This window comes from Heptranchias perlo, unplaced genomic scaffold (assembly GCF_035084215.1).
Source record: "Heptranchias perlo isolate sHepPer1 unplaced genomic scaffold, sHepPer1.hap1 HAP1_SCAFFOLD_1384, whole genome shotgun sequence".
Lineage (NCBI taxonomy): Eukaryota > Metazoa > Chordata > Chondrichthyes > Hexanchiformes > Hexanchidae > Heptranchias > Heptranchias perlo.
Genome location: NW_027138629.1, coordinates 18,767 through 40,331, shown reverse-complemented (window position 1 = coordinate 40,331; position 21,565 = coordinate 18,767). Strand labels below are relative to the sequence as shown.

Below are 21,565 nucleotides of genomic sequence, written 5' to 3'. Positions count from 1 at the left end.
TGGGGGGGGGAGAGGGGAAAGGCAAGACCAGTCCATTCCTGTCCTCATTTGATGACAACACACATTCCAGCAAAAGTCACTTGTTAGTGTGCGAGAGTTGGAGCCCTGATTGATTCCTTCCATTTTTTGTAACCCATGGGTGCTAAAACTACTTGCCTGGTATTTTCACAACCCTGGCTGAGATCAGCTGACTCGACGTAGACTAGGAATGGAACTTTATCCTCTGGTTTTCTTCCTTTCGTTCCTGAAGTTGTTGACTGCTCGCTAAGTTATGATTCTACGGTCGTCTGTTATCTTCTGGTGACTCTCCCAAATTATCATTGTGTGAGTCTTGACCGTGATTGTCATCAAGGTATCCTACCACAGCTGAACCCAATCATGTCCTTGCCCAATATCCAGACTTGCTTCTCCAGCATGGGTTGCTCCATTGTGATCAGGAGCCAGAAGATTAAATGTAAAGGATTAAGGATAATTTCTACGTAATTTTAGTTGATTTTGATCTCCTTAACCCAAAGGCTCATGTGGAGCATAAACACTGGCATTGACCAGTTGGGCTGAATGGCCTGATTCTGTGCTGTACATTCGATATAATTCTATGTAAAGATGCTGAAGCCAGTTATAATGCCATATTGCCATGCTGCCTGAGATCAGCCAACTCAATACAGACTAGCGATCAAAGTTGGAACCTTCGAGGCCTGTATAGGTTGGTTACTCACTGGAAAAACGCGCTTGGCCATCGGAGGAGCTCTGGCATCTGCATTTTTCATTGCTTCACTAGGGTTGGGTCAAAGCTTTGTTATAGAAAACTGAAAGATGTTGTCTCTTAACTAATTCGATACACAGCATTCCCGTGTAAAAAAAAAAAAAAAACAATTTACATGCAGAATTATCAGGACCACTATGAGTGACTGAATACGTCAAATTCTTTCTTTAAATGATTTTTTTTGTGATCATCAAGCTGAGGGATTATAGCGTTGAGAGAAAATTGTGAATGGTTGCTAGGGAGGCACTAATAAAAACTTTGTGTGACTTGGTTGTAGGTCCTCGACTCTGAGCAGGACCCCACGGACAACGTGCAGGAGGTGGAGGAGGACCTGGACCTGCTGTACGACAGCTTGGATGTGGAGAATCCTAGCGACAGCGGCCCTGACATGGACGATGACGACAGTGTCCTCAGCACTCCAAAACCAAAGCTCAAGTACGGGAGGGCATTTGCCGCACATTGATGCTTTACCCTGTTACCCTACCTGCGGATTATAAGTAGTTAGTCGTTTCATTAGGGTTGGGTCTGAGCTTTGTTATAGAAAGTATTGTCTCTTGATTAATCAGATGCACAACATTCCCATTTTGAATGTGCTTGTTTAAAAAGATAATTTAATAGAAAGAACTTGCATTTATATAGTGCCTTTTACAACCTCAGTACTGCACTGGAGTGTCGGCTGAAATTTTGTGCTCAAGTCTCTGAAGTGGGACTTGAACCCACGACCTTCTGACTCCGAGGCGAGTGCGCTACCACTGACACAAGGCTATAAAATTATCAGGATCACTGATATAAAGTAGCTAATTAAATCAAATTTTTAAAAAATAAATGTTTTGCCCATCAACCTGAGGGATTATAGTATTCAAGAATTGAATTCTTCCCACTTCAGGTGCCCAGAGTAGGCATTAAGTCAGGTATAGCACAGCTAGATGCAGACATAGTAAAGCACCCTTTACTCCCAACCTCAGGTGAATACCGCCTACTTACACCAGTGTGTCATTTTTTTCCCCCAGTCCCGCACCAGCCATCCTGTAGCCTCTTGAGTGGGATCGTCAATCACTGTTCAATTCAGGACAGTTGCTTTTCAGAAGCTGGATTGAGACAGCCCAAACTCATTTCACATGGGACTCTTGCAGCCAGCAGAGTAGGAGACTTTCATCCCATTAATCTAGGCTGGATTTGAACCCAGGTCCCAGAGGTGAAAGGCCAGTGCACCAAACAGTTCCCTCAAAATCTGCTTTTGTTACACGGAATTCTGGGATATTCACTGGTGTTTGTGGATCGAATTCCATCTGTTAAATATGGGCCTATCGGCTTGTGGTGACTGAACAAATGTAATTCCATTTTATTTCTTAGGATTTTCCAGGGTGTTTATTAGTGTTACAGGCATAGTATTCTGAGATTCTGTCCATTTATCCCGTGAAAATCTCAAGCCTTGAAAATTGCCATTTTGAAGACTGGTTACAGCAGTGAATTAAAAAGTTGTTTGTTGGCTTCTATGTACTGTAGGATAAAGTAAATCGATGAGAAAGCACAGGATTACGCCTCTTACACTGAGTGCTTCTTGACATCCAGGGGCTCCAGATTTGACAGCCCTTCCCTTTTTCTTTGTGGGAACATGTTTACCCTGAACCCACTGCGTACTTTTAGGTTGATGGACTGGAATGTGTACAGATTGCCTGCCTAAAGTGCCCCTCTCCAGTTCTTTTTCTCCCATCATTTACATCTTAAATTGCATGCAGGAGAATTTTTTTTAGCCAGTATATAGCAAGCCCAATGAGAGGGAGTGGCAGTTCTGGATTTAGTTCTAGGAAATGAAGAGGGGCAGGTGGAAGAAGTAGCATTGGGAGAGCTTTTTGGTGGTAGTGATCATAATACAGTTAGTTTTAGCATAGTTATGGAAAAGGACAAAGACAGAGCAGGAGTTAAAGTTTTCAATTGGGGAAAGGCCAATTTTATTAAACTGAGAAGTGATTTAGCAGAAGTAAACTGGAAACAGCTACTTGAAGGTAAATCAGTGTCAGGACAGTGGGAGACATTCAAAGGGGTGATTCAAGGGGTTCAGGGTAAACATGTTCCCACAAAGAGAAAGGGAGGGGGGTGTGGGGCTGCCTAATCTAGAGCCCCCTGGATGTCAAGAAGCATTCAGGGTAAGATAAGGCAGAAAAAGAAAGCCTATGATAGACACCGGGAACTCAATACTATGGAAAGCTTAGAGGAGTATACAAAGTGCAGGGATGAAGTTAAAAAGGAAATTAGGAAAGCAAAGAGAGGGCATGAAAAAATATTAGCAGGTAAAATCAAAGAAAACCCAAAGATGTTTTATAAATACATTAAGAGCAAGAGGCTAACTAAGGAAAGAGTAGGGCCTATTAGAGACCAAAAAGGTAAACTATGTGTGGAGGTGGAAGATGTGGGTATGGTTCTTAATGAATACTTTGAATCTGTCTTCACAAAGGAGAGGGATTATGCAGGGATTGAAGTTGAGGAGGAGGAGTGTGAAATATTGGATGGGATAAACCTAGTGACAGAGGAAGTATTAAGGGGATTAGCATCTTTGAAAGTGGGTAAATCACCAGGGCCGGAAGAAATGTAACCCAGGCTATTGCCTGGGAACTACAGACCGGTGAGCCTGACATCTGTAGTGGGTAAGTTGTTAGAGGGTATTCTGAGAGACAGGATCTACAGGCATTTGGAGAGACAGGGACTGATTAGGAACAGTCAGCATGGTTTTGAGAGAGGAAAATCATGTCTCACGAATTTGATTGAGTTTTTTGAAGGGGTAACCAAGAAGATAGATGAGGACTGTGCAGTAGACGTGGTCTACATGGACTTTAGCAAAGCCTTTGACAAGGTACCGCATGGTAGGTTGTTACATAAGGTTAAATCTCACGGGATCCAAAGTGAGGTAGCCAATTGGATACAAAATTGGATTGACGACAGAAGACAGAGGGTGGTTGTAGAGGGTTGTTTTTCAAACTGGAGGCCTGTGACCAGCGGTGTGCCTCAGGGATCGGTGCTGGGTCCGCTGTTATTTGTTATTTATATTAATGATTTGGATGAGAATTTAGGAGGCATGGTTAGTAAGTTTGCAGATGACACCAAGATTGGTGGCATTGTGGACAGTGAAGAAGGTTATCTAGGATTGCAACGGGATCTTGATAAATTGGGCCAGTGGGCCGATGAATGGCAGATGGAGTTTAATTTAGATAAATGCATTTTGGTAGATCAAATCGGGCCAGGACCTACTCCGTTAATGGTAGGGCGTTGGGGAGAGTTATAGAACAAAGAGATCTAGGAGTACAGGTTCATAGCTCCTTGAAAGTGGAATCACAGGTGGATAGGGTGGTGAAGAAGGCATTCAGCATGCTTGGTTTCATTGGTCAGAACATTGAATACAGGAGTTGGGATGTCTTGTTGAAGTTGTACAAGACATTAGTAAGGCCACACTTGGAATACTGTGTACAGTTCTGGTCACCCTATTATAGAAAGGATATTATTAAACTAGAAAGAGTGCAGAAAAGATTTACTAGGATGCTACCGGGACTTGATGGTTTGACTTATAGGGAGAGGTTGGATAGACTGAGACTTTTTTCCCTGGAGAGTAGGAGGTTAAGGGGTGATCTTATAGAAGTCTATAAAATAATGAGGGGCATAGATAAGGTAGATAGTCAAAATCTTTTCCCAAAGGTAGGGGAGTCTATAACGAGGGGGCATAGATTTAAGGTGAGAGGGGAGAGATACAAAAGGGTCCAGAGGGGCAACTTTTTCACTCAAAGGGTGGTGAGTGTCTGGAACGAGCTGCCAGAGGCAGTAGTAGAGGCGGGTACAATTTTGTCTTTTAAAAAGCATTTGGACAGTTACATGGGTAAGATGGGTATAGAGGGATATGGGCCAAGTGCAGGCAATTGGGACTAGCTTAGTGGTATAAACTGGGCAACATGGACATGTTGGGCCGAAGGGCCTGTTTCCATGTTGTAAACTTCTATGATTCTAAGGATGTCAGGGAGGAAATAGTGGAGGCTTTAACAATCATTTTCCAATCCTCTCTGAATACATGCGTAGTGCCGGGGGATTGGAGGACTGCTAACATTGTACTGTTGTTTAAAAAGGGAGTGAAGGATGGACCGAGTAATTACAGGCCAGTCAGCCTAACCTTGGTGGTGGGCAAATTATTGGATTCAATTCTGAGGGACAGGATAAACTGTCACTTAGAAAGGCACGGACTAATCAAGGACAGTCAGCATGGATTTGTTAAGGGGAGGTCATGTCTGACTAACTTGATTGAATTTTTCGAGGAGTTGACAAGGAGGATCGATGAGGGTAGCGCGATTGATGTCGTCGACATGGATTTCAGCAAGGCTTTTGACAAAGTCCCACATGGCAGATTGGACAAAAAAGTAAAGGCCCATGGGATCCAAGGGAAAGTGGCAAATTGGATCCAAAATTGGCTCAGTGGCAGGAAGCAAAGGGTAATGGTCGACGGGTGTTTTTTTAACTGGAAGGCTGTTTCCAGTGGGGTGCCGCAGGGCTCAGTACTAGGTCCTTTGCTTTTTATGGTGCACATTAACAATTTGGACTTAAACTTAGGGGCATGATTAAGAAATTTGTGGATGATACAAAAATAGGCTGTGTAGTTGATAGTGAGGAGGAAAGTTGTAGACTGCAGGAAGATATCAATGGACTGGTCAGATGGGCAGAAAAGTGACAAATGGAGCTCAATCCGGAGAAGTGTAAGGTAATGCATTTGGGGAGAGCAAACAAGGCAAGGGAGTACACAATAAATGGGAGGATACTGAGAGGTGCCGAGGAAGTGAGGAACCTTGGAGTGCATGTCCACAGATCCCTGAAGGTAGCAGGACAGGTAGATAAGGTGGTTAAGAAGGCAAATGGAATGCTTTCCTTTATTAGCTGAGGCATAGAATATGAAAGCAGGGATGTTATGCTGGAACTGTATAAACACTAGTTAGGCCACAGCTTGTGTACTGCGCACAGTCCTGGTCACCACATTACAGCAAGGATGTGATTGCACTAGAGAGGGTACAGAGGATGTTGCCAGGACTGGAGAATTTTAGCTACGATGACAGATTGGATAGGCTGGGGTTGTTTTCCTTGGAACAGAGGAGGCTGAGGGGTGATTTGATTGAGGTGTACAAAATTATGAGAGGCCTAGATAGAGTGGATAGGAAGGACCTATTTCCCTTAGCGGAGGGGTCAATAACCAGGGGGCATAGATTTAAAGTGATTGGTAGAAGGGTTAGAGCGGAAATGAGGGAAACAATTTCACCCAGAGGGTGGTGGGAGTCTGGAACTCACTGCCTGAGAGGGTGGTAGAGGCAGAAACCCTCAACTCATTTAAAAAAAATATCTGGATATGCACCTGAAGAGCTGTGACCTGCAGGGCTACGGACCAAATGCGGGAAAGTGGGATTAGGCTGGTGGCTCGTTTCTCAGCCGGCGCAGACACGGTGGGCCGAATGGCCTCCTTCTGTGCTGTAAATTTTCTATGATCTATCCTTTCGTTCCAAAGGCTGAGTTGAGTGCAGAAAAATCATTTATGTCACTGACTGCCATGGTCGGTGCCTACAGTGTTCCCTGATCAACTGTGACGTCAGTGCCTCTTTCTGTCAGTACTTCCACAAAAGGGCAAGTTCATTCACATCCATTCTGCCCTTTGGTGCTTGATCATGGGTTATTTGACCCTTGCCATGCCTGCTTCCCATCTAAGGTCCTCCAGAATATATCTGTAAATCCGCCTCGTAAGGTCACGGGTTCAAGCCCCAATCCAGCGCATAATCAAGGCTGACACATGAGTGCTGTATTGTCAGAGATGCCGTCTTCCTGCTCAGGTGGATGTAGAAGATCCTACGGCACAATTCGAAGAAAGCAGGGAAGTTCTTCCCAATGCCTTGGCCAACGTTTATCTCTCAACCAACATCACTTCTATGTTCCTCAAAATTTCAATTCTGCACTAAAATTACTATTCAAATTATACTCAATAAAAATGTCCTTTCCAATAATATTTGCCAGGGAATTATGTTTTACTGCGTACGTCAATGCACTGTGCTCCCCACTACTCTCTGCCGCACTCGTTCAATGCTTCTCACTGAATGCTGCTTCCCACTTCCTACTGCCACCTCCGGGACAGCTCGTGCAACTGCTGTGGCTGCCAAACCGCCAGCCCAGCACAGCTACTCAGAGAGGGGGGGCTGTGTTAATTGTATGATTTATATCAATGAGTGTTAATTGTATTCAGGTGATGGGTATCAATTGGGGGCTCTCTTGTGATAGGAGAGCTTATCTCGGGTATGGGGGTGTGTGTATGGGGAATCTTTGTGAATAAAGGCTAGTAAACAACAAAAGACCAGGCTGTAGTATTCTATCCTTCACCACATGGCTATCCATTTGTAACAGCTGCACTGCAGGAAATCTGAATGCAAAGGGAAGGAGCCACTGCAGAACACCATGTAGCTCGCAAACCACACCCGTTCTAACCAATTTCAAGATGTGAATCAGGCAGTCAACATTTCGAACCCATTCGCAATTTAAGAGCGTTAAAAGAAATTCCAGCAAAAGTTATGGTTCATTGGCCTTTATATGGTAAATCTGATTAAGCACCTGAGAGATTTTGAATGCACTGTGTCTGTAAGTTATTGGAGTTGCGTTGTAAATTCCTCACTGGCTTTATCCAGTGTCTGACCCTCTGATTGTGAATATTGCTTTGCAGACCCTATTTTGAAGGCTTGTCGCACTCCAGCTCTCAGACTGAAATCGGCAGCATCCACAGCTTGAGGAGCCAGACCAAAGAGCCACCCAGTCCCGTAAGGCAGAAGCTTTGTTTTGAACGCAAGCTACGGCAGTTTTAAATGGTGCTCCTGACTGGGGGGTAAAACGCTTTCACCACTCAAACAGGGTCAAAAATTAATTGGTAGTGTTTCTGCATCTTCAAGAAGAACTTTCTGTAGCGCTCCTCACATCTGGGAGGACATAATTTACAGGGTGGAAGGAGAGACGGAAAACCCAACATGAGGGAAAGAGGCGCAACCAGAGTTGGAAGAATGAAAACATGTTTGAAGAGAGGGGTTTTAGGAGGCTTTTGATAGGGAAGTGGCAAGATTTAGGGACCTGGGTACACGTTTCTAAAGGGCAGAGGTACCTTGGGTGGAAGAGTGGCCACTGATGGTTGAACGGAGAGTACGGGCAAATGATGTTGGAAGAGCAGAGGTTGCATGTTATGATCTGGAACGCGCTGCTTAAAACGGTGGCGGAAGCAGATTCAACAGTAACTTTCAAAAGGGAATTGGATACATACTTGGAGGGATACGGGGAAAGAGCGGGGGAGTGGGACTAATTGGATAGCTCTTTCAAATAGCCAACACAGGCGTGATGGACTAAATGGCCTCCTTCAGTGCTGCAAGATTCTACGTATTGGTGTGTGGCTGGAGGAGACTGCAAGGCTTTGAAGACAAGAATAAGGATCTTAGTCAATGCACAGTTAAGGGTGCCACTTTCTCCAAGTCCAACCCGGACATGGGGAAAGGAGCAACCAAGGGTTGAGAGGAAGGCTTTCCTGCTGATGAAAACTCACTAATCCTTCTAAATTATAAGAGGCATAATTAAGTGGTTAAAAATGGGCTTTTATCTTTTTATTAAATCAGACTTTTGGTGTCCAATTTACATTATAGAAGTTTTCAGACATTCCACTCAAAAGCTGAACTCTCTGGTCATCTGAAACCAGATTGGTGGGAACACTGCTGGGTTTAAATGTGTATTGCAGTGCTTGCTATCTGCCACCAGATGTTGCTGTTGACCACTGTTAATGATCTTTGCAACAGCTTCCCACAAGAAGTGGGCATCATGGCATTAGAGTTCATTGATAATTCCTCTGGATCTATTGAATAGACAGGGTACTGTAATATTCTAAAATTGGGGAATCCAGAATGAGGGGACGTAATCTTAAAATTAGAGCTAGGCCATTTAGGAATGAAATCAGGAAGCACTTCACTATTTCCTCTAGTGGAGAGTCCAGAACAAGGGGGCATAACCTTAAAATTAGGGCTAGGCCGTACAGGGGTGATGAGAGAAAGCACTTCTTCGCAAAAAGGGTAGTGGAAATCTGGAACTCTTCTCTCCTTAAAAAGCTTTTGAGGTTGGGGGACAATTGAAAATTTCAAAACTGAGATTGATGGATTTTTGTTAGGCAAGGGTAATAAGGGTTATGGAACGAAGGTGAGTAAGATGGAGTTAAGATACGGATCAGCTACGATCTAATTGAATTGCAGAACAGGCTCAAGGGGCTGAATGGCCTACTCCTGTTCCTATACCAGATACAAATTTAACACTCCATTTCGGACAGTGCTCTGAGCATATGTGTAATATAAGCGATCCTGTTACAAAACATCAGACACTGACCAGAAAGTCCTGCCCATCCCTTGTAGCAGGAAGAGGAGACGAGGGGCAGTGCAGGATACCCATGAGAGTTGAATTGACACAGGTTTTTGGCAACCGTAAGCAAGAAGGCGGCTCATCACCAACTTCTCAAAGGCAATTAGGGATGGGCAATAAATGCTGGCCTTGCCAGCCACGCCCACATCCCATGAACAAATAAAAACAATCACAGCTCTGTAGATCTAATGATTGTCAAAGATGGGGACGTGAATTATAGAAATGCAATGTTAACAGGGAATTCCTTAGTCAGCAGAATACATGAGACACTTTTTTAGTCACAGCTAAGGGTCCCAAATGGTGCTAGTGTGAGGGATATCATGGAGTAGTTGCAAAAAGGGGATGTGAACAGTGGTGTCCCTTGGGGTCAACATTGGCACCATTGTTATAAATGATCTTCAACAACAACTTGCATTTATATGGCGTCTTTAATGCAGTAAAACGTCCCAAGGTGCTTAGACTTCTAGACTTGAGGTGTAGGGGGTACAATTTACAGAGGATACAAAAGTAGGGAGCGTACTTCACTGTGCAGAGGACTGTAAAGAAATCGGGAGGACACAGGTTTGTAGGTTGAATAGCTGGAGATCAGATTAAATTTAAGGTGAAGAAATGTGAAGTGACACATTTTAGGAGGAACAGTAAGCACTATATGGCAAAAGTTTAAAAGGAGCAGAGAGATCTGGAGGGGGTAGGGGTTGAGATAAACAGGTCTTTAAAAGTGGGAACGCAATTAGATAAAGTCGTTCTAAATTTTTAAAGAAGTATATGGATCGTAGGTTTTATAAATGGGACAAAGGCAATGCTAAACATATCCGGATCGTTGGTTAAGCTGCAATTAGAATATTGGGTGCAGTTTTGGGCACTATTTTAGGAAGAATGCCAAGGTTATGAAGAAGGCACAGAAGAAATGTGCTAAGATGATACCATGAATGAGAGGCTTTAATTATGAGGAGAAACTAGACAAATTGAAGCTCTCTTCATTAGATCAAAGGTTAAGAGAAAATCTGACAGGTGATCAAAATTATAAGGGTTTTTGATAAGGGAAATAGGGGAAAACTATTTCCACTGGTTGGGGGCAAAAAAAACAAATAGGGATGTTAGAGTTTTTTCCATGTAGGGGGAATGCCCTGCCAGAAATAATGGAGGAAGCAGAATCCATAACAGCTTTTAAAAGGGCCCTGGATAAATATTTGAACAGGAAAAACTTAAAAGTATATGGGGAGAAGGAATGGGACCAAGTGGATAGCTCTTTCAGATTTGGCACTGGCGCATTGGCCCAATGACTACCTCCTGTACCGTAAAATTCTGTGATTTTCCTCTTTTTTTCAGCTCCATATTTCTCCCCTCCTCTCCTGAATGCACTGAATCATGTTGAGGTGCGATTTCATAGACCCCCAACTGCATCCAGGTACCTTATGCGAGTGTCCGCTCTTCATGTGTGAACCCAGACAGTGAGTATCGGCAAACAATCCAACCGGCCAGCCGAGGCCAATCCTGCCCACGTGCACTTTCCAGCAGGAGTGACTTGAGTAACCAATGACTATTCCCCAGGCCTAAAATGGTTGAGATGGCTGGAGCCCATCAAACTCTCTGCAGGCTGCGGCTTGGGGGTCCTGTCTTCACCCCGCCGCCCCCCCCCCCCCCCACCCCCCCCCCCCACCAAGCTGCTGATCTCCACGACTGTCCTATCACAGGCTGTTGTCCACTCACTGACTGTAACCTGTTCCTCTTTTGCTTCAAACAGATAGATGCACCTGAAAAGCTCAAGAACTCTGCGAGCAAATTTCAGATAGACAGCATTTCTGATACACTGTCAGTTGTGAGTATTATGTATGTGTATTGCAAGAAACTCACTGAAGCACTGCACCACAGGTAGCCTGGAGGTGGAGTGCAAGGGACAAGTGAGAATGGGTGGTGATGTCAACATTGGATGGTCTTGGGGTATGAGGTAGGTATCGGATGAGAAAAGAAACTTTGAGCCCAGAGATGAGCTGAGAAAAATATGTGGAAGGGGAGTTCTATCTCACAGACCCATTAAGGAAGGATTAGAAGTGAAGGGGAAATTGTGGAGGAACAGAACAGTGAGATTGGGAGGGAAAACTTAGAGGTACACACTGTACAGATGGATCTCGTTGTGAAAGCACAGGGTGTGGAGGACTGGAGGCAAGAAGGGGTCAGGGGTCAGATCAGGTGTGGAACCAGCTGGAGTCAGCCATTCTCATAAAACTTCTGAACCTCTCAATTAGATTCCAGCCTGTAATTTACTCACATGTATCCTTTATTCCATATATAAACCATCTGAACCCCTCAATTAGATTCAAGCCTATGATTCATAACTCAGTATTTATTATTTATGTGTAATATTGAAATCTGTCTGTCACTGGTACAGATCTTACACTTTGTAGCATCTTAGTGTGTAGGAGGTATATGAAATATTGGTCATTCAATTCAGCTGTTCAGATTTTATCCAGTTAAATATTGAGAATCAGAAATCAAGTTGCCTGAATTTGAAATACAGGCCTGAACTACCTAAGTAATCCTCTGCATGAACAGCTGAGACCATGGGTCATAAGCTGGAAATTTTTGTCTGGTGGGGAAATGGAGGAGCAGAGACCACTGAATGCTGACTGTGAATGCAGTCCCTTGCTTGGGTAATATAAAGACCAAAGCACAAAGCAGATGGAGCATGCATCGCTCAAAGAGAACTTGGCCTGCAGTGCATGCTATTTTTAAACCATGTTTTTCTTCTGTTTTCGTTCCCCATAAGGATCAAATTCAACAGGAAGAGGCGGCAGCGTCATCTGATGGTATCAATGCAGACACTTTCCTAGAAAAGCTTCCGCCCAGTGGAAAAATCACTAAGACAGAGTCTTTGATTATTCCTTCTACTAGGTAAGCCTTGTTCTGTAGAGGATTATATTAGCATAAAAATATAAATCACGTGTCAGCCCTGGCTCAGTGGTAGCACTCTCACCGCTAAGTCAGAAGATTGTGGGTTGAAGTCCCACTTGAGCAGAAAATCTAGGCTGATACTCCATTGCAGTCGTGAGGGGGTTCTTTTGGATGAGACGTTAAACCAAGGTATCATCTGCCCCCTTAGGTGGATGTAAAAGAACCCATGGCACTATTCGAAGAAGAGCAGGGGAGTTCTCCCTGGTGTCCTGGCCAATATTTATCCCTCAGCCAACATCACTAAAACAGGTTATCAGGTCATTATCTCATTGCAACATGATAACAGTAACTACACTTCAGAAGTACTTCATTGGCTTTGGGACGTCCTGAAGTCGTAAAAGGTACTATATAAATGCAAGTTATTTCTTCTTTCTATGCCACAGAGTAGAAGGACTTGGATGTTACATTTTTGAGTTGTTACACTGAATATTTTTCTTTAGCTCAGTGACACGCACCATTCCCACAAACAGGCCTTGCATCCCCTGCAATCCAGAGTGTTTCTTTAGCTACCCAATCACGAGGCAAATGTAGCAAGCCCAGGGGTTGAACAGAGCACCCTTGTCACTGTGCTCTCAGTTTACTAGAATATATCTCGTGTCACCACATAATCTACCTGACTTAAGGAGGCAGAAGAACATACACACTGACAATCCAAACCCATAGGCCATAAAACAACAGACACATTTATTTAGCATTAAACAGGTATATGAACAGTACTCTGTACAAACAGTTTATTAGCAGTAATTACAAACTTTAAAATTCTCAAAATATCAAAACAACAAAGATACTTTGCCTAAGCTAACCCTCAGCAGAAAATTAACCCTTGAAACAGTTACTTACTTCTTTCTTGACAAGATATATCACAGAATCTCAGATTAGCTCAGTATCTCTGCTGACCTCAGACTGACCGCTGACTGACAGAAAGTCACACAGGTACACCATTCAAAATCCTTTTTAAAAAAAAAATCAGAACACTAAACATTACAAACTGTAATTCTCATAAGTACATCAGCTGGTGAGTTATTTGCAGCTTGTCAGTTATATAAGATGTTTGTGCACTCAAATACAGCTACCACTTACAGGAAAGTTCAGACACTTCTCAACCTGTCTGTTCCCGACAAAGGTATCAAGCAGATCAAACTAAATAGAATACCTAAGCAGAAAGATGTCAAGAGATGCCTCTCAGGAATAATGTATCTGAAGTGACCCTTTTGTATCCCGGTCTGTAATGTACATTCTGTGCAGCTTGAAAAATCCTTAAATAGCACATAACTTTAACACTGTGCACTACAGCCAGCAATAAGTAATAAATTTGTATTACTCTGTTGCTGGACTCTGCTGTGAATGGAAAGGGTAAAGGAAGAAAGACATGCATTTATATAGCACCTTTCACAACCGCAGAACTTCCCAAAGCGCATTACAACCAATGAAGTACTTTTGAAGTGTAGTCACTGTTGTAATGTAGGAAACATGGCAGTCAATTTGCGCACAGCAAGCTCCCACAAACAGCAATGTGATAATGATTGGATAACCTATGTTAGTGATGTAGGTTGAGGGATAAATATTGGCCAGGACACTGGGGAGAACTCCCCTGCTCTTCTTCGTAATAGTGCCATGGGATCTTTTACGTCCACCTGAGAGGGCAGATGGGGCCTTGGTTTAACGTCTCATTCGAAAAACGGCACCTCTGACAGTGCAGCACTCCCTCAGCACTGCACTGGAGTGTCAGCCTAGATTACGTGCTCAAGTCTCTGGAGTGGGACTTGAACCCACAACCCCCTGACTCAGTGGTAAGAGTGTTACCAACTGAGCTGTTCACCTGACATGGGCAATTCCTTTTTTTGTGCTCAAAGGTCATTTTCAGAGTGTGTATATCGTAAACCTTCAATTACAATATGTCCCATATGTAATCCACACCCTAACCCCCAAATTGAATTAAATGGTGTAAGAAGAATGTATCTGTGTGTAATACCTGCGCGCACGCACACGCACACCCCTACACCTGAAACTGTTTGCACATATGTGCTCACAAGCGCTATAGTGCAGCAGAGAAGCTATTTCGCATTTTCAATTTAACCCCTGTTCCGCACTTCAAACTGTTTAATTGACTTCACTGTTCCTGAGCCCCTTGCAAAGTGACTTCCTTTTCAGTGTCTCTGTGTAATACTGCCCCTCCTCCATCTTTGAATAATTTTTGGGGGGTGTGGGGGGGAAGCGCAAGTTATCCTCTACGATTTATAGCATCCAGCGTCTCTCACTTCGAGAGGAGTCGGCCGTGTAGTTACACTTGGAGGTCATGTGCCCTGTCATGAGCTGCCTTGTGTACAAACTGGAGTGATTTAAATAAAACACTGCATCAGCAGGACAACAGTTGGATTATTTAAAAACCACGTGGACCAGACCTTCATGTTCATTCCAGGAGCACTTGAGCTGCACCAGCTGTGCCTCAACAATCCAATAGGCCTGTGCAAAATATCCGCAGTGAATCTTCACACACCACTGCTCCCTCTTTTGGACTCTTGTCACCTGGGCATCTGTCCCATGTACTCATATTCACGTGTTGATTAATGGTCACCTCCTGAACCAGCAGCGGTCCAAAGGAAGGTTCAGCTTCTGTCTCCTTTTCTGACTTTGGCCTCCTTTGCACCCAGCCCTTTCCTCAACCCCCTCCGCTCCGCCTTCTGTCACCTCGCCCTACACTCCGGAAGACTCTCCCTAAAGCTCTCTGCCTTGCAATCTCCCTGTCCTCCTCCAGAAGCCTTCTCAAAACCTACTATTTTGACCTTCGCTTCAGTTACCACCCTTGAACCCCTCTTCCGTCACTGTTCGGAGTCTAATTATATTAGTTTCTGTGAAACAGGTTGCATAGACTAGGCTTATAATCTTCTATACTCAAGGGAATACAAGGTGATCTAATTGAGGTGTTTAAGATGATTAAAGGAGTTGATAGGATAGATAGAGAGAAACTATATGCTATGGTGGGGGAATCTAGAACAAGGGGGCATAACCTTAAAATTAAAGTTAGGCTGTTCAGGAGCGATGTCAGGAAGCACTTCTTCACACGCAGGTGGAAATTTGGAACTCTCCCCCAAAAAGCTGTTGAGGCTGGGGGTCAGTTGAAAATTTCAAAACTGAGATTGGTAGATTTTTGTTCGGTAAGGGTATTAAGGGTTACAGAAGCAAGGCAGGTAAACCCTAACCCTAATACAGATCCGCCATGATCTAATTGAATGGCGGAGTAGGCTCAAGGGGCTGAATGGCCTACTTCTGTTTCTATCTTCCTTCCTATGAAACTCTTAGAAACATTTTGCTACACTATGTATATACAAATTATTATTCTCTTGCTTTTGATTTTTAAACTCCCAGTAACCACTAGGGTTAATTTGCATGAGACACCTGGTTCTTGTCACAGTTGCTTCTTGCTGCATAGCTCTATGATGCAATTTGGTATTCTTTCCCCCCCACTCCAAATAAAAACCCAAAATGCTAAGTTTGTCTGATAGCTTCGAGAACTTAGAACAGTTACCATAGAACAGCTCCGTGGAAACAAACCTCATTCAGCTCACAGGCCTGAGCTGTTAAACGCGCCCCACACGGACCTGCGCTCTTGGCGTGAGCCTGTGCGCTCCAGCGTCCGCTGTCCGAGCGGTGCTCCTGATCTGTTTGTTTTTTTGTAACCTCGTGTTCAGTAGGTCCGAAGGGAAGCAGGCGGGACGCCGCGGCAGAAGCACGTCCCTGAAAGAACGGCAGCCTGCAAGGCAGCAGAACGAGCGGGCAAATAGCTTGGATAACGAGCGCTCCCCGGAGCCACGGCAGCATCTGCAGGTAGGCAGCAGCACCATGAAGGCCCAGGCACAGCTGCAACAAAGGGTCAATTCGCTTCTACCTGAGAAACATTGAGGACAGAATTCAAAACACTAAGCTTCTCCAAAAAAAAAATCTTCCGTTTTGACATTAAAAGAAAAAAAAATCCACCTTTTTAAGTTGCATTTTGTAGCCGGCACTTTATTTCCTTCAGACTTTTCCCCGTCCTCTGAAGCCAGAAATGTCTGTATTTTGCTTGTCTTTTTACCTTTTGTTTCCTTCCTCTGTTCCCCAGTCACAAGTTTGTTTGTGTGAGTCATAGAATCATACAGCATAGAAGGCGGCCATTCGATCCATTATGTCTGTGCCTGCTCTTTGAACGAGCTATCCAATTAGTCCAACTCCCCTGCTCTTTCCCCATAGCCCTGCAAATTTTTCCACTTCAAGTATTTATCCAATTCCCTTTTGAAAGTTATTATTGAATCTGCTTCCACCACCCTTTCAGGCAGTACATTCCAGATCATAACAACTTGCTGCGTAAAAATTTTTTCCTCATGTCGCCTCTGGTTCTTTTGCCAATTACCTTAAATCTGTGTTCTCTGGTTACCGACCCTCCTGCCACTGGAAACAGTTTCTCCTTATTTACTCTATCAAATCTCCCCTTAACCTTCTCTGCTCTGTGGAGAACAACCCCAGATTCTTGAGTTTCTCCACGTAACTGAGCTCTTTCATCCCTGGCACCATTCTAGTAAAGCTCCGCTGCACCCTCTCTAAGGCCATGACGTCCTTCCGAAAGAGTGATGCCCAGAATTGGACACAATACTCCAGCTGGGGCCTAACCAGTGTTTTATAAAGGTTTAGCATAACTTCCATGCTTTTGTACTCTATCCCTCTATTTATGAAGCCAAGGATCCCGTATGCCTTTTTAACGGCCTCTCAACTTGTCCTGCCACCTTCACAGATTTGTGTATGTGCACCCCCAGGTCTCTCTTTTGTTGCACCCCCTTTAAAATTGTATCATTTAGTTTATATTGCCTCTCCTCATTCTCCCTATCTAAATGCATCACTTCAGACTTCACTGAACTAGGGGCAAATTTCAGCCAGCGTTTAATTTAAGAGACTGTTCTGAAATAGATGCAAGGTTTGTGGCCCAGCCCAGAATCATTCTGTGCAAGATGATCACAGAGTAATCTAGCAGGAGAACTCATTATGTACAGCATTTTTATAAGGGGGTAGTTGTGTGGGAATAACTTTTTTCTTGCTTTCCTTCTGCTCTGAAGGCATCATAGAAGTTACAACATGGAAACAGGCCCTTCGGCCCAACATGTCCATGTCGCCCAGTTTATACCACTAAGCTAGTCCCAATTGCCTGCACTTGGCCCATATCCCTCTATACCCATCTTACCCATGTAACTGTCCAAATGCTTTTTAAAAGACAAAATTGTACCCGCCTCTACTACTGCCTCTGGCAGCTCGTTCCAGACACTCGCCACCCTTTGAGTGAAAAAGTTGCCCCTCTGGACCCTTTTGTATCTCTCCCCTCTCACCTTAAATCTATGCCCCCTCGTTATAGACTCCCCTACCTTTGGGAAAAGATTTTGACTATCTACCTTATCTATGCCCCTCATTATTTTATAGACTTCTATAAGATCACCCCTTAACCTCCTACTCTCCAGGGAAAAAAGTCCCAGTCTGTCTAACCTCTCCCTGTAAGTCAAACCATCAAGTCCCGGTAGCATCCTAGTAAATCTTTTCTGCACTCTTTCTAGTTTAATAATATCCTTTCTATAATAGGGTGACCAGAACTGTACACAGTACTCCAAGTGTGGCCTCACCAATGCCCTGTACAACTTCAACAAGACATCCCAACTCCTGCATTCAATGTTCTGACCAATGAAACCAAGCATGCTGAATGCCTTCTTCACCACGCTATCCACCTGTGACTCCACTTTCAAGGAGCTATGAATCTGTACTCCCAGATCTCTTTGTTCTATAACTCTCCCCAACGCCCTACCATTAACGGAGTAGGTCCTGGCCCGATTCGATCTACCAAAATGCATCACCTCACATTTATCTAAATTAAACTCCATCTGCCATTCATCGGCCCACTGGCCCAATTTATCAAGATCCCGTTGCAATCCTAGATAACCTTCTTCACTGTCCACAATGCCACCAATCTTGGTGTCATCTGCAAACTTACTAACCATGCCTCCTAAATTCTCATCCAAATCATTAATATAAATAACAAATAACAGCAGACCCAGCACCGATCCCTGAGGCACACCGCTGGACACAGGCATCCAGTTTGAAAAACAACCCTCTACAACCACCCTCTGTCTTCTGTCGTCAAGCCAATTTTGTATCCAATTGGCTACCTCACCTTGGATCCCATGAGATTTAACCTTATGTAACAACCTACCATGCGGTACCTTGTCAAATGCTTTGCTGAAGTCCATGTAGACCACGTCTACTGCACAGCCCTCATCTATCTTCTTGGTTACCCCTTCAAAAAACTCAATCAAATTCGTGAGACATTATTTTCCTCTCACAAAACCATGCTGACTGTTCCTAATTAGTCCCTGCCTCTCCAAATGCCTGTAGATCCTGTCCCTCAGAATACCCTCTAACAACTTACCCACTACAGATGTCAGGCTCACTGGTCTGTAGTTCCCAGGCTTTTCCCTGCCGCCCTTCTTAAACAAAGGCACAACATTTGCTACCCTCCAATCTTCAGGCACCTCACCTGTGTAGCGGTGGATGATTCAAATATCTCTGCTAGGGGACCCGCAATTTCCTCCCTAACCTCCCATAACGTCCTGGGATACATTTCATCAGGTCCCGGAGATTTATCTACCTTGATGCGCGTTAAGACTTCCAGCACCTCCCTCTCTGTAATATGTACACTCCTCAAGACATCACTATTTATTTCCCCAAGTTCCCTAACATCCATGCCTTTCTCAACCGTAAATACCGATGTGAAATATTCATTCAGGATCTCACCCATCTCTTGTGGTTCCGCACATAGATGACCTTGTTGATCCTTAAGAGGCCCTACTCTCTCCCTAGTTACCCTTTTGCCCTTTATGTATTTGTAGAAGCTCTTTGGATTCACCTTTGCCTGATCTGCCAAAGCAATCTCATATCCCCTTTTTGCCCTCCTGATTTCTCTCTTAACTCTACTCCGGCAATCTCTATACTCTTCAAGGGATCCACTTGATCCCAGCTGCCTATGCATGTCATATGCCTCCTTCTTCTTTTTGACTAGTGCCTCAATCTCCCGAGTCATCCAAGGTTCCCTACTTCTACCAGCCTTGCCCTTCACTTTATAAGGAATGTGCTTACCCTGAACCCTGGTTAACACACTTTTGAAAGCCTCCCACTTACCAGACGTCCCTTTGCCTGCCAACAGACTCTCCCAATCAACTTCTGAAAGTTCCTGTCTAATACCATCAAAATTGGCCTTTCCCCAATTTAGAATTTTAACTTTTGGGCCAGACCTATCCTTCTCCATAGCTATCTTAAAACTAATGGAATTATGATCACTGGTCCCAAAGTGATCCCTCACTAACACTTCTGTCACCTGCCCTTCCTTATTTCCCAAGAGGAGGTCAAGTTTTGCCCCCTCTCTAGTCGGGCCATCCACATACTGAATGAGAAATTCCTCCTGAATACACTCAACAAATTTCTCTCCATCCAAGCCCCTAATGCTATGGCTGTCCCAGTCAATGTTGGGAAAGTTAAAGTCCCCTACTATTACCACCCTATTTTTCTTGCAGCTGTCTGTAATCTCCTTACATATTTGCTCCTCAATTTCCCATTGACTATTTGGGGGTCTGTAGTACAATCCTATCAAAGTGATCTCTCCCTTCTTATTTTTCAGTTCTACCCATATGGACTCAGTGGGCGAACCCTCGGATATATCCCCTCTCACTACTGCCGTGATGTTCTCCCTAATCAAGAACGCAACTCCCCCTCCTCTCTTACCTCCTGCTCTATCTTTCCTATAGCCATAGAACTGTAACTGAACATGAGACATGTTCAGTTACAGTTCTATGGGCATCTCTGGCATCTCAACCAAATGACCATCCCTCATGCGCAAGCCTCAATAAATTGGAGTAACGGTAGTCAATTCGACCACGTGGAGCATCATAGTGGAGCTAGATCCTAAACTCCTCTCGCATCCACAAAAGCGCACTTCTGGCAGGAACCGCTGAACAGCAATTGCGACTGTGAGCCAAGAGGGATTGCTTCCCTCCCTAATGCAGAATACACTAAAGCAAATCGGATCTCCCCGCCCCCTCCACTACCATAGCTTCGGCTGAGATCAGCTAACTGAGCATGGATTAAGAATTGAAACCTGGGTCCTTCTTTGTTCAGTGCTACAGTGTACAATGCATGTATACACAGAGCTATTGTGGGAGGATAAGACTCTTTAAAGCAAGGAAAATCTATAGAAGAAACACTCAGGAGGGAGATTCAAGGTTTACATTGCTAAAGCTTATTAGAAGAATAGGGAAGGATGGCGCAGTGGCACACTGTGATTCATCACCATAGAACGATCGAACACGGGGTGATTTCCTCCAATTCCTAACTAGTAAAATAGTTAGCACAAGTAATGGAGAAGTTTGATGAGGATAGTGCAGTTGATGTTGTGCACACGCACTCTCAAAAGGCCACGTAATAGACTTGTTAGACAGATTGAAGCCCATGGGATTAACGAGGCACTGGCAGCATGCATATTTAATTGGCTAAGAGACAGAAAACAGAGAGTAGTGGTGAACGGTTGTTTATCAGACTAGAGGGAAGTATACAGTGCTGTCACCCAGGGGTCGGTATTAGGACCACTATTTTTGGTTAACTTTCAAAAGGGAATTGGATATACTTGTAAAGGAAAAATTTGCAGGGCTATTAGGAAAGAGTGGGGGGAGTGGGACTAATTGGATAGCTCTTTCAAAGAGCCAGCACAGGCACGATGGGCCGAATATCCTCCTTCTGTACTGTAAGATTCTATGATTCTAGCTATTAAAAAGTACTGCAATGGTATCACTACAAATAGCGAAGAGGAAATCTTCCAGTGTAGCGAGGAACAGAAAATTGGACCCAACCAATGACAAGTTGCTGAACAGCATTCGCGAAAATCTGAAAGCATGCCCACCTTCCCTGGTGTGGGGTGGAGGAAGACCCCAAGAGATGGAAAGGAAAGACATTAAAGTACCCCTTTCTTTTTTCTCTCTCTCTCTCTCTCTCTCTCTCTCTCCCCCTCCCCCCACTGCCCCAAAAAGTTTTCTTTCTACAAAGATTTCATCTCACTTATGCAGAACTCCCTTGCCTGCTTCAGTCAGACAATTCAAATTTAATAGTTTAAGTTAAATCTAACAGGGATGGGAAACTAGTCATGAGGAGACTCTTGAGATATTGGATCTATTTCCACTAGGGCAGAGAAGGCTAAGAGGAGATTTACTGAGAGTTTTTGAAGTTATGAAAGATTTTAATAAAGTGAATAGGGAAAGACTATTTCCACTGGTGAAGAATTAGTGAGGAGGAGGGCGTGGCATCAATTTAAAATAGTCATTAATGATGGGAACCTTCTGCTTACGTGAATTA

At 44.0% G+C, this 21,565-nt stretch overlaps 1 protein-coding gene across 1 annotated transcript in view; it reads left to right on the top strand.

Annotated features, from left to right (window-relative positions):
* Positions 1-1,040: 1,040 nt before the first annotated feature.
* Positions 1,041-21,565, top strand: part of LOC137308771 (phosphofurin acidic cluster sorting protein 2-like) — a gene marked incomplete at both ends in the record, with an annotated part of 35,307 nt that continues 14,782 nt past the window's right edge. The window contains 5 exons of the mRNA XM_067977274.1: positions 1,041-1,198; positions 7,488-7,581; positions 10,950-11,024; positions 11,973-12,097; positions 15,847-15,982. Coding sequence (XP_067833375.1) covers positions 1,041-1,198; positions 7,488-7,581; positions 10,950-11,024; positions 11,973-12,097; positions 15,847-15,982 — 588 coding nt within the window. The remainder of the gene's footprint in view (positions 1,199-7,487; positions 7,582-10,949; positions 11,025-11,972; positions 12,098-15,846; positions 15,983-21,565) is intronic.